General features: G+C 38.6%; 1 protein-coding gene across 6 annotated transcripts in view; it reads right to left on the bottom strand.

The window, feature by feature from the left end:
- Positions 1 to 17353, bottom strand: part of LOC149192717 (uncharacterized) — a 473076-nt gene extending 455723 nt beyond the window's left edge. For 2 of the 6 annotated variants that reach the window (XM_089404681.1, XM_089404682.1), the window contains exons 1-2: positions 17087 to 17353; positions 10923 to 11062 (exon numbers count right to left, since the gene is read on the bottom strand). In XM_089404681.1, the coding sequence (XP_089260807.1) occupies positions 10923 to 11062; positions 17087 to 17125 (179 nt within the window). In that variant the 5' untranslated portion in view covers positions 17126 to 17353. Of the gene's footprint in view, positions 1 to 10922; positions 11063 to 17086 lie in introns of those variants that run through there. The other 4 variants (XM_089404676.1, XM_089404677.1, XM_089404679.1 and 1 more) reach the window with 3 other exon arrangements.
- Between the last annotated feature and the right edge of the window lie 501 nt (positions 17354 to 17854).

Raw genomic sequence — 17854 nt, 5'->3', positions numbered from 1 at the left:
GGCTGGAGGGGTACCTGAGGAACTACGTGACTGGTCAGCAGAGGGCTTGGATTCAGTGGTTGCATCTGGGCGAGTACTGCTACAACACCACCCACCACATGTCCATTGGTATGACTCCTTTCCATGCTTTATATGGATATGATGCATTATCTTTTGCTGACATTGTTTTTGGAGACAGTCGGGCCCCAAAGGCCAAAGACTAGGTCCAAGAGAGCCAAGACATCCTCAAGGCTCTCAAGGATAACTTGGTGACAACCCAAAATCAACAAAAGGTGTACACAGACCGGCACAGGACAGAGAGGCATTTCGAGGAGGGGGACTTGGTGTACCTCCGGCTACAGCCTTACAAGCAGTCCACGCTGAAGCAGAAGGGGGCCGAGAAGCTACAGCCACGCTTCTATGGGCCCTACTGGGTGATTAGACGAGTTGGAGAGGTGGCCTATGAGCTAGAGTTGCCTCAGGGGAGCAGGATCCACAATGTATTTCATGTCTCATGCCTTAAAAAGGTGTTGGGACAACAAGTGACAGCAGCAGCTGATTTACCCCCACTAGATGATGAGGGCCACTTGGTTTTGGAACCTGAGGCCATCTTGGAGAGCAGGGAAAGGAAACTGAGGAGCAGGACCATCAGGGAGTTCTTGGTGCGTTGGAAGAACTTGCCAGATGAGGATGCCACCTGGGAGGGTGAGCACATTTTGGAGCACCCAACTTTGAGGTTGCTTGAGGGCAAGCAACATTTGGGAGGGGAGGATTGTCATGTCCCTTCTCAAATACATTTGTAACAGGGTGTTGCTACACAATTTTGCACAATTTTGGCTAAGGAAGAGAACCCAGCATTTTCGACTTAGGGACTTAGGAGGAAATTCAACTTTATTTGGTTGTTAGTGGAATGTGGGGGCCACCCACATGTGAATTTGGACTGGGCCATTCGAATGGCTTGGAGGGAAGTCAAATAGTTGAATGGAGGGGCCCACATGAGGTAAGGAAGGCCCAAGGAGTTAAAAGGAGGAAGAAGCTCTCATTTGGATTCATTCTTACACCTTGCAATCAAAATTACTTGATTGTTCGCTCTGCTGTTTAGCTGAGTCAACCAGTTGTTTAGCCATGAATCTCTCAAGCGAGAGATTCAACCTTTCCTTCGGGGGACCTTCCGTGCCCGCCCTAGGGAGGCAATTCCATAGTCATTTCAAGAGATCTGGGAGTGTGTTACAGCATTACCATTCAGCCACAAACAGGGAGCGCGTATTTCTAGCTAGCTAGAGAATACGCAGGAGTTGGAGCTATGAGTGATTTGTCGGGAGAGTTAGAGGATTGGGAGAGCAGCAGTAAGCTAGCATTTCTTGTGAGTTTTGGAGCCAACAGAGCCAGCATCCCAACAATTCGAATCACTGGGCTTCTGGACAGCGCAGAGGGCCAGTCCAGCGTTTTCATGGAGCTTGTTATGAATATAATTCATAACAAATAAATAAATGTAAATGTTAAATAATAAATATCGATTATGTTAAATAGTCATTAAGTTAAGTGAAGAGGCATGTCTAAAACACATGCCCAGTCACGAAAGGACACCTGCTTAGGTATATATATGTCGGTCCTCATTGTAACATTCATCACTTGATAAATTATTATTAAAATACCTCGTGTATTTTTAACATTTAAGTCAACAAGCTATTAGTTTTTATGCTTCAGTGGTATTGGAGCCATGGTGCGCAATATAATCATGCGAATCTTTGAGCGTAGTTCGCTACACAATATGCCATTACGTTCACGTCCTGAATCCATAGAGAATTTTAGTAGAATTCAAGAAGCATTTCAGCGTTTAGAAAAATCATATGCAGAAGTTAAAGCATGTCGAAAGGAAATCGATAATAACGATAGTGAAGAAACGAAACTAGGTGAAGCTGGAGAAGAAGATGTTGATTAGAACGATGATAATGAAAATGAAAATGTAATGGACAATGATGAATATGTATCAAGGGCCATTCTTGACCATGATAAAGCAGACGTTTTTCAAACTTTTGTTACTAATGAAATTGATAAAGACTTGAGTTCAGCAATTAGAACTGAAGTTGTGGTAGATTATGAGAGGATAGATGGTATGATATTGGATAGGTCCAATGCAGGTCATCTCCTTCCAGTACAAGGTCAAGAGTGCAAGAACAAAGCTATTTTGGTGGTTAATCAGAATGATAGACTTGACAGGGAAGACACCCAACTTAATTTTCATAAACAGATTGATCTTGAAGAGGAGGATTCTCGAGAAAATTTGAAGGATGACCTTGGGATTGCTAAGATCAAAACTGAAAATGTTGTGGGATCACCTGACAAACGTTTTCAGTGCAATATATTAGACAATGTATTGCGGCCTTCCATATTACGTCGCCTGAAACAAGTTGTGGAGAAACAACTTTCAAAAAAATATGAACATGTAATATATTGCAAGTTATCAAAAAGACAACCCAACCTTTATGAAGATCATATTGCGAGTTCAGAAACATAGGCATCTTTAGCCAGTGGCAACTTTCTTGGTCTCATTAATATTCTGATGCAGCTACGTAAGGTGTGTAATCATCCAGATTTGTTTGAAAGCATGCCGATTATAAGCTCATTTGATATGCTGGGACTCGGGCAACAAGTATGTTCAGATATTTGTTCCATACTCAAAGGTGTCCCATACTCATCTATTGATTTAGTGGGAATGAATTTGGGTTTCTCTCAACTAGAAATTGTGATGAACTCGTTGGAGTATGATCACGTGTCAAAAGTTGCAACCCCCACCTCATTGATTCAGGAGGTTGGTAAGTTAAGAGATGAAGAATTAGGCCACCCTGTTCATAGGCAGGAACTAATGCACAGAAGAAACATCTTTGAGGAGATCCAGCATGCTCTTCAAGAAGAGAGATTGAGGCAGGCAAAAGGAAGGGCTGCAGCCATAGCATGGTTGAACACACTGCGTTGCAAGAGGAAACCTGTCTATGGAATGGATTTAAGGAGAGTCCTAACTATTGAGCATCCTGTTTTTGATGTTCATAAGAAAAGGAACAATCCATCATGTTATTTGGAGTCTTCATCAAGACTTGCTGATCTTGTCTTGTTACCTTCACAGTGGTGTCAAAAGTTGTTGGACTTAATTAAATCTTTTGTCCTTGCAATTCTAGCTGCACTAGCACCTCCACCAATTTTCTGGTGTAGTAAATCAGGATTTTTTGTTCTAAGCCGTCCAATCCTAGAAGATAATACTAGCAAAGAACTCAGTGTGCTTCTTGAACCCCTTAGACCTGTTATTGTGTGAAGGCAGTTGTTCTTTCCTTATAGGCGACTTATACAGTTTGACTATGGTAAATTGCAAGAGTTAGCAATTTTACTCAGACGGTTAAGATCAGAAGGGCACAGAGCACTGATATTCTCTCAGATGACAAGAATGCTTGATGTTTTAGAGGCCTTTATTAACCTTTATGGTTATACTTATGTTAGGCTGGATGGCTCTACCCAACCAAAAGAGAGGCAAATACTGATGCAGACGGTTTAACACAAATCCAAAAAAAAATCTTTTTATTCTCTCAACCCGAAGTGGTGGTGTTTGGAAAAATTTAGTTGGTGTTGATACAGTGATCTTGTATGACAGTGATTGGAACCCTGCAATGGACCAACAAGCTCAAGAAAAATGCCACCAAAATGGGCAGACGCATGAGATGGAGTTTAGGGTTATGGAGAACGAAATTAATGATCAAGCGGAAAAGATAGCAAATGGAGTTCGGTTGTCCAGTCCTCAGGTTTCGACCACAGACTTTGGATGGTTGATGCCAATCATTTTACGCATAGAAATGAATTCAAATAATGAGGTGGAACAAATAGAAATTGAAGGATTCGATTATGTTCCCCACTTCCGTCGCCTGCTGCGGTGTTCACCATCCACACCACCGGATTTTTCCACTGCTAATACTCTCTGCTCTCTACTCCGCTTGCAAGCCGGAATCCTTCGCGACACCGTTCCGTCTCACTGTTCCGACATTTTCCCATCCCTCTGTCCGACACCGTCCCTTTCCGCAGCCATCTCGAGTCTCGACGCCCACTGTTCCACGTCTGTGCTCCTGCTATCCACGTTGTCACCACTCGTTGCATACTCTATCTACATCAAGCCTGACGAAGCCTCATCATAACGTTGTGGTCAAATGTTGTGACCTTCCCATTGACGTTTCAGTATATAATAACTATATATTATATATAATAATATATCAAAAATTAAAACAATCATATAAATAAATTTATATATATATATATATATATATATATAGATATATATATTATTAAATTAAACAAAAAAAATAGAGTTATAAACAAAAAGCCAAAAAATAAAAAAAATAAAAATAAAAAATAAATATTAGAGTTATTAAAAAAAAAAAATAGAATTCAAAGAAAAAAATAAAAGAATAAATCCAAGGAATATTATTGATGAGCTACATGACGAAGAGGATGGCCAAATTATCCAGATTATATACATTGAGATGACAGACACTAAGTGAAGAAAATCCAAAGCGTTAAAGCTTTGAGGACAAAGCTTCCGAAGGGAGGGGCTATGTTATGAATATAATTCATAACAACTAAATAAATAAAATAAATGTAAATGTTAATAATCAAATATTGATTATGTTAAATAGTCATTAAGTTAAGTGAATAGGCATGTCTAAAACACATGCCTAGTCACGAAAGGACACCTGCTTAGGTATATATATGCGGGTCCTCATTGTAACATTCATCACTTATACAATTTTATATATTAATAAATTATTATTATTAAAATACCTCTCATGTATTTTTAACATTTAAGTCAACAAGCTATTAGTTTTTATGCTTCAGAGCTTAGGAGCAAATGCCATAGGCCGGAAGCCCATCTGGGAAGTTAGGGGATTGATAGTAGGGGTCAGCCCAGCACTTTGGGACCCTTTCCGTGAGTATCTACAAGCGGATTCCAGCAGGCCGAGTTTTGCAGTTGCAGTTGAAGTTGGGCTCCAAGGGGGTCAAAGTTCATAAGTCTAAACCAACCAAATACCTTCGTGGGTTTTTTTGGGTTTAGGCCAAGGAGTCTATGGTTAAAAGCATATAACTTTTTGGGCATAGGAAGTGGACCTTTCAGCCATTTGAACCTAGCATAAAGGCAGTTTTCTAGGCAGCGTAGTGCAAATTGTTGCAGCAGTTGGAGCAATCATCGGATCAGCCATTTTCTCACTTGGGTTTGGTCATGCTTGTCCGCTGAGACAAGCCCAGGTGCACCATTCTATTATCCATTGTATTTTGCCCTCAAAGAAGTAATAAAATGGCTCAGTAGTTCCATATTTGCAGCATTTCTATGGGTGTTTAATGTGTACTTCGTTTTTATATTTTGTTGCACAAATTATTTGCTTTATATCACTTGTATTCCTATTTAGGAACATTACAGACAAAGACCCTTGACACTAGATCCCTTCAAAGACCAAGTCACAAGCCTACTCTTCAACGTTGCTCTTCTTCTTCCTCTTTTCGGCTTCCTTCAAAATTTCGGCCTCTCCTTGTAGTTCTGCAACTCCTTTCTTGACAGCAGAAACCCTAGATCAGTTTTGCCTCTTGAATAGTCTCCTCCTTGAAGGAGACTCTTTCCTCTCTTACTCGGCTTCCTTCAGCGAAGCTCTTCACCCAAACAAGGTCACCTTTATGTGACTACAATCTTCAATCTTCCCTTGTCTACTTCGAACCTGTAATTCTCACACGTGTGAGGGTAGACTTAGCCCAAAACAATCCTCCAATGATGACCCTCTCCTTCGCTATCTTTCCTTCCTTCTTCGTTGGCTTTAAGGCTTTTTCTAAGACGATTTGCGCACCTGAAGTTGGAGACTTGCTTCACCGAATTGATTGCCTCCAAATGAGGTCGAGCACTGGCATATATACTTGTTTGTCCATGTCATACTTACATTGTAAGTCGACTTGAGTGAGAGTTAGTGACAAGGTCTTGGAGGATTACTTACAAAGACAAATATGACTCTTTACAATGTGTAATATGCCTTCATTACATGACAATGACTCTTTAGGCCTTTATGACTAGATGACAATATCCCTAAGGACTCTCAACGGGAGTCTTAACTAAAAATAAAATCTCTTGCTCATGAAACCCATGATACAAGCATTACAATAATTTTATTTTTCTTCTTTTCATCTATTGCATAAAATCATAATTACATGTCATTATGAAGACTGAACCTAGTTACATTTTTCACCAAAAGAGGCTACCATCAAATTGGTACATCAACTATTATTAATTCATGAAAACGATTCATCATTAGAGACAGAGAATTTTTGCAACGATGTCCCCATTGTCCTTACTTTAAGGATTGTTACCCACCAAAGTCGATGAACCTATATGAGAAAACTTTTCTTCTATTCTTCACATCCCACCAACCAGCGTTACAACCAATGATAGTCACCACTAGTTGATGACGTGCCATTTTATCTCTACCACGTACATCAGTCATATACTTTCCCACCCATCCAATGAGAGCTCATGGACGAAGGTGGGCTTCCAATCAAAAGGTACTTTATTCATTTTGCAATCAGGTGTTTGGGATTTTTGGTATGGATTACGAGTGACCTAGAAGAATAAGGGGTCTTGACCATGATCTAGATCACTCACCTTAAATGGGGGTTTAATTTTTTATCCTAGTCTAGTGGAACCCCCCCTAATGGCCCAATGGGTATAGAAGGGACACTACTTGGGAAGCCATGATTGAGAAAGTGTGTTTCATCTATCTCTATTTCATATTTACCACTTTCCATATTATATTACAAGCCCATATTCCACCTCCATTCTTCGGGTTCAACTGACCAATGATTCTTTGGGATTTGGCACCCATACATCCACATACTTTAGGGCCCAGAGCTTTGCCCTAGGAGGTCAATGCAGCTAAAAGAAAAGGAAAAAGCATATCATGGCCACAACGTAGAATAAAAGAGTATCAAAATGCAAAAGATGGTCGGGAAATACACATTAGCACGTGGGCAAAAGCCTAGCATGAGCTCTACCTCACTCATTATGGCCATCGCCCGGTTCTTGAGCATATGTCACTCCATTACATCATAAAAAGGAACCCCTGCATGTCCCAACCCCAATGGGCACAGAGTAGTCTCATCATTAATAGGTATTACAACTATTATACATCATTCAAAGCAAGCTCCAACTGTTTGAGCTACAAGCAGTAATATAAAGAAAAATCAAACAAAAGTAAAAACCACACAAGAGGGGTGGAAAAACAAAGGTCGAGTTGGTAACTCAAGCACCCACAATTGCTCCCTCCTCAGACCTATACACTCAAGGTGTGGATCCCAATATTGTTGGTCCCTTTGACCATGGCACTTGGCCATGAAGTTTTCTCCTCTCCATACCATCATTATTCACTAACACCTATCAGTTGAAGGGTCGACTAAGGAAATGTTACTTCCCTTTTATGGATGGAAACACCCAATAGGGTCGTCCTTTAGCCACTCCTACCTAGGGAGGAAACACCATTGCGAGATAAAGGCTCTGATCTTGGAAGGGGAGCCTTATTTGAAGTATTAAATAGCCCTTTACATTCAAGCTTGGTTCACTTAGATGCAAAATGATTAATGTCCCTGATTACTGGTTGCTTTCACTAGAATTTATGTTGTGACTGTCAAGTGGTTAGTAGCCCATGCCCTGGGCACCTTACCCACAGGGACCTAGGCCCTCAAAGAAGTATAATGGCACCCATAGGTGAAGCGTTGAGAGCCTTGGGTCTGCAACCAATAACAACACATCAAACCTACACCTAGGCACCTCCTACACCCAGGATGTTCTGCCACTTTGCGTTACCTTTGATGATTCTTCAAGATGATACAACTAGACCTAGCACACCTCCAAGTCAGCCTTAGCATTCTCTAAGACATGGTAATTGATCCATAGCCTAGATGAGGATGGTCTCACCTTCTGAGACACGGGAGGACTAGTAGCACCTGGAAAGCCCTTAACGTTGGAGTAGAGATGAACATATTGAGCAATTGGAGATCCAAGAGACCACCTTTAGTGCCCCAAACTGGATTTTGGGGTCCATAGAGGGATTTAGATAGAGATTTGAGTGCCAACCCTCACATCATGATTTTAAGAGGTTTCTATATCAATCATGGCACCCTAAAGCCTCAACGCATGCCACATGGAGCCCTATGCATGGATGATGTCAGCATTTTTAGGCCTTATGGCTCACGCATGTGGGCTAATCATTTAATTTATGTTTAAGCTAGTGGATTGATTTGTAACCCAATGCATCAATATGATTTTACTTGTCCTTGTAAGGGCTTTTAAGCTAATTAGGAACTATTCCTTCTCATATAGATAGAGGAGTTGACTATTGTATTTCTCATCATCTCTTGGACTATTTCAGCCCTCCTTAGAGAGATTTCGGCCTCTTGTTTCTTGGTGAAGATGTGATCTTTGGATTGTTCTTGTTCATTGGAGCTATTCGCTTGACTTTGGAGAAGTTGTCTTGGATCAATAAAGGATTGTTCATGCATATTGTCTTGTAAGTGAGCTTGTTTATTGAAAATTTTCTGATTTTATGTCTAATGTATGGAATAAATTGATGATCTAGGGTTTTTCTATTGTGCCCTAATTTATTGAAAATCAATTGCATAGAATCTAGATCTCATTATTGTATGCATTACTCATGTATGATATGTGAATGGCAATCCCCTTGGTTTATCTTGATTATAGCTCTCCCAAGTGACTTTGATCCCTCACAAAGGAAATAGTTAGGGTTCTGTTTCTAGGGCGTCAATATATCCTTATTCCTTTGCAAAATCTAGCTAATCTTAACCATCCATAGACTCCATCAACCCAAAGACTAGGCATTGGCCTTGTCTAGTTGATGATCAAGTCATCTTTTATCCATCAATTTGAATTTTATCTCTCTTTCTCTAATTTGAACCTCTTAAGGCCAAGCAGCCCAATTACGGCTAGTGTGAATTGACTAGGAGAGGGTATTTTGAGCCTTGGAAAGTCTAAACATTGGGGGTTGTGTGGTTGCCACAAAATCATTCTCCTTTGGTGGGCATTCATTTAATTTTCATCCAAAATCTCCCTTGCCCTAAGGTAAACCCTAGTTTGGTTATAGCTTCAACTTGAGGGCTTCTTAAGGATTTTGTGTGCCTTAACCTTGTTAAAATACATTGTAGGAAGCCCTTTCTTGGCGTCTTGACTTTTGGCCATCCCAAATCTCAACCTATCAATCAAACCCTAGGTCTTGTGTTGCCCTGATTTGGCCTTTTCAAGTCCTTGTGCCAAAATTGTATCTTTCCATTGAAGACCTCTCTAACACATTACACCTTTAAGCTTAGAAGACCTATTAGGTGACTTATTATATATAGGGACTCCTCCCATTAGTGAAAATCCATAAAGCGCAAGGCGTTTGGCTGTGGTGACAATGGGCCATCGCCCCATTGTTTTCACTTAGTCTAGTGCTTGCCTTGTATGGTATCCCTCTCCACGGCTCGCTAGATTTTGCAGCAACAAGGACAAAGCAATTTTTAAGGGGATGGCAACGTTATGAACATAATAATAATATAATAAATAATGATAAGTTAACTAGTAATGAAAAAATGTGTGTTATTAAAAAGACACGTCCATTAGTGAAAATACCCTACCTAGGTATTTATATTAGGGAGGCCCATTGTAATATTCATCATTCTTATTCATTCTATCAATTATTTATCTTTTTTTCCTGAGAAAAGAAACATGTAATTTATTCATCCATGAGAAGAACAAAGATTACATTTTGCACATGTTGAAATGCATTCGAGCAATTACGCCTCATGGTTGCCCGAAGAAAATACAAATACCAAGCAAGAAACCCTCACCACAAAATGGCCAACAAACAAGTTTGAAACTCCAACAGAAGGAATCTCAGAAATATCGAAAGACAGGGCACAAGTCACCCTGCAAGCTTCAAGAGAAAGGCTAGAACCAAGTCGAAAGGAAAAATAAAAATTTAGGGCATCAAAGCCCATCGGAAAGCCACAACAACCACCAGCATAGCCAACCTCAACAAAAACCAAAGAAACGGCAAAAGGAAGCCATGGCACACCCAAGACACCCAGGACAAAGCCACAACACCCAAGCTGCCAACAGAACCACCAAAAAGCACCAAGCAAAGATGGCAAAACATTTGCATCAAAATGGAGGAGGCACGAAACGAAGCCAGGCAGCAAGAGACCACCCAACACACCAACCCCTCAACCCCTCCCGCAGAAGTCCATATTCAACGAAATGGATGAAAACCCTAAATAGAAACCCCGATGGAGCCACTGCATCCGATGAAAAACACATACAACACATCACAGGACACCACGAACTAGAGAAACCAGCACCGACAAGTAGTAACACCGCATCAAATGCAAAAGGGAGGCATGAACAAGACCAGGGTAGCTAGGGTTAGCTGCCCCACCCCACCCCTCCTTCCACCAAAGTACTTCTCCCTATCAATTATTTATCTATCAATACATTTATACAATTACAAATATATTGTCTACATAGTACACACATACAAACAAAAATTGTTTGTTACATACAATAAAATATCGAGTTCCATTATGCATTCAAATCATCAATTGGTTGCCACAATTGAATATGCACCCCCACAATGAACCACGAAGTAGATAAGCATGGTATCTAATACAATAAGACAGCGGAGACATAATGTAATTCCTTATGGGATGTTCATCTAGAAATTAGAATAGAAAAATAAATGAGACAATCGTACATAACATCATATAGGTAAGTTACACAAAAAATTAAAGCAACACTACTTTGAACTCAAAATGTTTCCACAGCTAAAAAATTATTATAAGGAAGTCGTAAAAAAAGCAAAGCAACACTACTTTAAACTCACAATGTTGCCACAGCTAAAATTCGTTGAAGTGAATCAAAAGATAAGAGTGATGATGTTGACGGTATGCCATAGTGGACTGTTACACGTGGATTCAAATGAGCTGGCCTCAAACTCCCTTGCGGTAAACCAGACTGATGGACCTAGGTCAAAAGAGAAACCATTTTTTTAAGTAATAAAAGAAATATTCAATTCCAAGGATACTAGAACCCACATAAACTTACTAAATATCCATTTCATACTTTCATTAGAGAAGGAATCAAGCTCTAGCAATGTCTCATGAATGTAGTAGTGCCTGCCACGTTCATCACAGCTCTTGGTCTGATACAAGATGACCACTCATACAACATAATAATAGAAATCTAAGCATAATTGATCAACATATGAAAAATTAGAAAAGCCATAATGAAAAGATGCTAACATCACTCATCTTATTTTGTTTACTGCAATCTAAAGTTCTCAAAAAGCACAGAACGGAAAAATGTTGTCAATTAATAGGATTGAGATTCAGCATTCAACACACTTTTCTTATACTGTTTTCATTTTTATAGAGTAAACCTTGTCTAAGAAGAGCATTAAAGTGTGAGACCATGTGCATGTCTCACCAACCACTAGATCATATGATATCTTTCCTCCACGAACAACTACAAGATACACAATTGAATATATTTTATTACAAACAAACAAACTTGTATATATCAGAAGTTCTAACAGCAGCACTCATCCAGAATACTGAAGGAAAAGATATGAGATTTAGAGATTATAAATGTTTTACTGTCAGAAGAGATTATAATTTTGTTAATAACTTAATATAACCCATGGTGGCTAGAGTGAAGTTATACAAAACACATGATCACTGATTATCCATCTCGCTTTAAAATACAAGATGTTGAAGCGATGTTAGATCTATTCTTCCAAGTGAAAAATCTGTCCCTACCAATGGAAAGAAATTAAAATTCCAGATATCGACTGGAAGATTTAGATTATTGTCAAGCTTAAGCTGATAGATACCTTACGTTAGCTTTTTTAAGTTGTAACAGCATAGACCTTGAGAACATGTCCAAAAGTTTTTCTGTGCTATGTTGTCTAGTTACAACTGCTTGCATATGCACCCCTCACCAGTGTCACAAAAAGGCTTCGCAATTATGCACATGCAACATAAAACACATTCACAACCTATGACAGGACTCTACAAGTAATGCCTTGTTTGATTGTAGCACCAAATCCAAAAGAGATACATCTGGTCATGTTCCTTCTTCTTGTATACAGGAACGAAAACCTAAACCTATATCAAGGAACAAGCATGGTAACGAGGAAAGCCTCCTGAATATTTTTGTGGTTTTGGCTTTCTGAATGATATGCTGTAGCACACTGATATAGCTGTTTCCTATACAAAACAAGTACGCAACAAGCACACAATAGAGAATTAGTATATTTTTTTAAGTGTCACAGGCCTATGCCTCGTAATCTAGAAACCACATAATGGATTGACACCCATTGAGATTTCAGGACTCCCAGGCCCGAAATGCAAAACCCTTCCGAAATTGCCAAGAACACAGTTATAATTTATGCCAAGTTTAGAGATTGAAATTGAAACTTCTGTAGGTGTCCACTAAACACCAAAATAGGTCAAAGGGATTGATAACTAAAAGTCAAAACCAGCAATACTCAAAAATGAGATGAAATGAAATGTAAGATGAGTACAAGATCAAAAAGAAATTAAATGACATAAACATAGACATAACAAGTAGATTATTCCAAGAAGGAAAACCCGGTAAATTGAAGGAGATCAATGGAGATATATAGCCTCAACAAAGATATACCTTCCGCGAGGGAGTATTACCTCCCAAAGTTTCACTTGGTGGAAAAGTTCTAACCATAAGGGTGAAGACCCCAGAGGCAAATTACGCAAGCTATCTATTGTCATCTTAGTAGGCTTGCCTTTCTCACTTTAAGCTAAGGAAGAAGTTCCTAAGGGGCTTCCCTATAGGTTACTAAGCTCACTTCATGTAATATGGAATGGGAGTAAAGGGAACTTAGAAACTTAGAAAAAAATGAAAAAGATGATTTAAAAAGGTTTTGGGATAGGTAACTGAAAGGGAGACCAATGCCTTCATTTGCTTGGGCTATGGGGTTAAACATGCAATCTCAGAGGACATTCTAAAGGAAGATTAGGGACTATAAGCATCCAAGGTGGCATGCCATATAGTATCCTTCATTTGGTTATTAGAACAGCAAGTTTGTGGGGGACAAGGTCTATTGAGATCCACTACTACAGGGAACACTTAGGGTGGTTCCTATCATAGATCAATTACAAAGATGAATCATGTGATATCTACTGTCTATTGTAATGATCTTGAAGGTAAGAAGTACAAAGAGAAATTCGAAGGTGGGGAAGAAACCTACAACCTCTGTTAGGTCCCTATACTACTAGTGTAACCCCTTATTGTTATTAGTGCAACCCCCTTATTATATTGTTGTGCCCATATAGTCCCCATATTGTTATTATTGTGCCCCATAGAAGCCCACTATTGTTATTGTTCTGCCCTTACATTATTATTGTTATGTCGGCTCTGATTACATTATGACCCCTTAGACTCCTATATATAGAAAGGAGGTCTTGTCATTTGTATCATCCAAGAATTGTTCACTTGTGTAATGTAAAGGAGGTTGTCCCCTTGAAGAGGTTGATTTCTAAGGCGTTGATCTATCTTTTCTATCTTTTGTGAGCTGGTTTCATAACATTTGGTATCATAGCTTTGGATTCTAGGGTTTCGCTACTCCAAACAGGTCATCGTGGAATTTTCGCTATAACGTTTTTAATGCAACGTTACAAAAGCTGAAAAAAACCCATTTGAGACAAAATCTTTCTGAACCTCGGGTCTGAATTGCAGATCTTGTTTCGCTATATTTTCAGAGATATGATCTGAGGAAGTTAGGGTTTTTGCAAGCTCCATAATTCCATCTCAAATAGGGCATTGTAGAATTTTCACTATAATTTTTTTTCTACAAAGATTCAGACTCTGAAATTAAAACCCATTTGAGCCAAAATCTCAGTGAAGCTCCGACCTGAAATTCAGATCTTGTTTTGCTATATTTTCGGAGATACGATCCAAGAAACTTAGGGTTTCTATAGGCTCCCGAATTACATCCCGAACAAGTGACCTTGAGAAAATCATCATAACTTTCTCTCTGAAAATCAGATTCAAAATTAGTAAGAAGTTACAAAAATAGGACGGTCTGTAGTTTTCTGTGTATCAGTTTCAGGTCCTAAGGTCGAAACAGTGACACGTGGCACTTCGTACAAGTTCGCTCTACTGAAAAAGTATATAATCAAGTCATCTTGGGAGATTGAGCATAACTCTTTCTTGGAGAATCCAATTTTGATCAGGCTGGTGGCATTGGAAAGAGGACGCAAAGGGCTACCGCACGTCGCAATTTCAAAATTTGGAGATTTGAAACTACAGAGTTACTTTCATTTCAAGATCGAGCTCCTAAAAGCAAGAAAACGAGATATGAGGAAGTTTGATGGCAAGGATCCGGTAACATGGATACTACAGATGGAGCAAGATTTTGATCTACATGATGTGCAATTGTTACAAAATGTACGTATTGCATCTTTATATTTAGAACCGAATCAGTTTGTATGGTACAGAGAGCTTTGTTCTCATAAAGCACTTGTCACTTGGTCAATTTTCACAGAGGAAATGATAGCACATTATGAGGAATTATGATTAATTCAAGTGATTTATTGGTGTGCAATGCTTTAAAGTTTATAGCCCCAAAGCTAGAGAAGTGACCTTGCAGGAAGTTTATCATAGGACCTAAACTAGTGGTGAACTAACCCTAACTTTTGCCTTTGAACCTATTTAAGGAAGGTAAGTAGCAGTTTTTTAGGAGGTTGGACATATGTGTGGGAAGATTCAAGATTTGTGCTAGCTTATTTGGGAAACGGTTGTTGTGTCAAGTTGTGTCTTGGGATTTGTGACCTTTCGGAAAACCTTAGTCTGTTGTTCTTAAAGAGTTGGAAGGGAAGGGTTGGTTATTAAATACAGTGACAATAATTTGGGATAGATTGTGTGTTGCTCATTTGTTGTTATCATTGGTGGGCACATTATGTTAGGAAGCATCACAGCCTGCGGGAGATGTTGTTCCTAGTTCCCAATTGTTTTACAAGGACATCGTAGGCTTGGTGAGGGTGAAGAACACCATAGCTAGAGGAGGGTGTAGTCGTTTGTCACAACACGGCCCTTTAGAGAGGTGTCAATCTTGTTACCAGAGACTTCACACATAATCAAAAGGATGTGGCCTTGTGCATGTCCTATTCAAACTAAGACCTTTTTTGAGTTTGTGCTGACATCTTATTACCTACTGGTTTTGGGGATAGTTCCTAATGTATTTGAGATAACCTATTCTAGTACTTGAGCTTGAAGCCATTATGCAAGTGACATCACCAACATCTCTAGCTATACATTTGGTTGAGAGGAAAAGCACCCATGAGTGCTTAATTCCCCAACGTATTGCTACTTCAATGTGCAGACAGCCTAGTTTGCACTAGGAAAAGGGACTTCTTTCAAGCATTTTGGATGTAGGAGAGTGTTATTATGTTTAAGCTTCTGCTATTATTTCTTTGTTCATTATCTACTACGATCATGCATTCTTAAAGAAGGAGGGGTAGTGTGCCTTGCTGACTATATGTTTAAAGATAATATTTGTTAAGTTTTTGTTATTGTTGTTTATTTAAAAGAGAAAGTTTTGAGTCTCACTATTACAAACCCATGGCAAGTCCTCTAGCCAGAAATGTTACACATCTAAAAAGTCGAGGATAAACTTAAAAGTCATTTAATATCATTGAGAAGTAAGAATGATGATGTGATTAAATCGAGGAAGGTCGATCCAGCATCAGATTGAATAGTTGAAACAATGAAGCCATCATTTAGAGAGAAACAATTTTGTTGTCTACACATTAGGTTAGTGAGACCTTCAGACGCATGGACAAGGGCTTTTGCTCCCCATTGATGTGCATAGTTGCACTATGCAATGCCATGAAGGACTTGGAAAATTATTTTGAGTTGGTCATGGAAATAGAAATTTAAGATGAAAACATCTACACCTTAAAAAATTGGATCTTTCTCAGTGCTTGATAGATCCAGGTTTAAGATGGATCTATGCTGGTATTGATAGCATAGTTTTAGTTTACATGTGTATAGTTAAATTTACGAGCTTTTAAAATTGTTTTGATGTCTATGAAGAGGGTTTGTCATGGAATGAAAACTTTCTTTTAATTTCAAGTGTTTTTCCAGTTATTTTTATTTGTTGGGTCATGAAGAGTTTAAATCCGCAACACTTCCTATGTTCAAATCATACTCTTATTCATTAACTCGTTGATCGGTCCCCAAGCCTGAGTTGTATAGCTTTAAGTTTATTCTACTTGTCACATCACCTTATGGCAAGTACTAGGGTGCAACAAGGAAAACTGTGGTTTGCATTATCATTTTTATTGGATACATATTACATATATATTACACACATAAGGATAATTGCAATTCGTAAACTGTACTTTATTTACCACAATTGGTGCATTCACTACGTACTCCTACACTAACTATTTGATTTTATCAGTAAACTAATGTTTGCTGCTTTGACATTCCCACTGGTATAGTTACACTAATTTGTTTATTACGCAATTCTGTTTGTCCAGTATTTTATACGACTCAAACCCTCTATTGTCCAAATAATAATAATAATAATAATGACGACAATATATGTCTGTAGCTAGTGACATGGTATCTTATATTTGTCATATTGGTCAAACCTCTCAAATAGAAGAATTGTGCTTTACAATCAAAATATATTTATAGAAACTTGAATTTAAACGTCCAGAGTCAATGCGCAGGAGAATAGTGTAAAGGAAGTATGATTGATTGGTGTTTTTACGCATTAAGCCCCCCAAAATTGAAGAGCTGCCTACTAAAACAGGCGTGATCCGATCCATGTTTCGCATTTCAGCTTCCATGCAACCTTTAATGTCTAAGAGAACATTTAACCGCAATTGTGTAATTTGCAGCATATTGAGCAAATGCTTCAATGAAGCTCAGAGTCAACGCCTCCGATATGCTTCGACTCAAAGAATTGAAGGTTTAATAAATTTATAAAATGAAAAATACCTTCTGTAATGCTTTCTGAAACAATCGCTTGGCCAACATGATGAGAAGGATCCGGCAGTCTGCTGTTCACGATCTGGTCAATCTTTTATTGGAAATTTCCGAGCTAGGGTTCGAATTGCGGGACAGTGGACATTGCAGGGACAAGAAATCCCGGGTGGAGTTGAGGAATAGGTGACTCCTTGAGAAGCGATCGTACTTTTTTTGTGCTCACCTAGCATTAGTTTGAAAGCGTGTAAAAGTCAAATAGTGAGGATGTTGAATATTTCCACAGATTAGAGGGAGACAATATTTCCATAAAGCTAAAACGTACCCATAACGATATATGAATTAAAACGGAGCAAGGTATCTATTCTTACCGATATTACATGCATATAATATACATAAATACATTATTTGCTCTTTTCTAGATATCGGAATACTTTGAATCAAAAAAATTATATAAATGAAAAATAACATTTCAAATGCTGAATAAATTATTATAAAATAGACTAGACTATGTTTAAGGTGTAAATGGTTTTTAATGACCAGTTTAGATCTATCTCAATTTCAGATATATTAAGCATAGAGGGATCAAATATCTTTTCACTTTAAAAGAGGTTTGCATTTCAGGAGAATTTTTACTTTAAAAGAGGTTTGTATTTCAAGTGATTTCATCCCTATGGGCGCTTGTTAAATCCGGAGTTAATATGAATCTAGATTGGTTTAATTTCCCCCACTTAAATAAGTTATATTCCACATAAATATCATGGGTTAATACAATGAAGTTAT

The sequence above is a fragment of the Pinus tabuliformis genome, chromosome 2_2 (genome assembly GCF_031772625.1).
Source record: "Pinus tabuliformis cultivar Carrire ecotype Pingquan chromosome 2_2, CPIR1, whole genome shotgun sequence".
Taxonomy (NCBI): Eukaryota; Viridiplantae; Streptophyta; class Pinopsida; order Pinales; family Pinaceae; genus Pinus; species Pinus tabuliformis.
The sequence above is the reverse complement of the archived record's forward strand: the minus strand, read 5'-3'. Positions and strand labels throughout refer to the sequence as shown.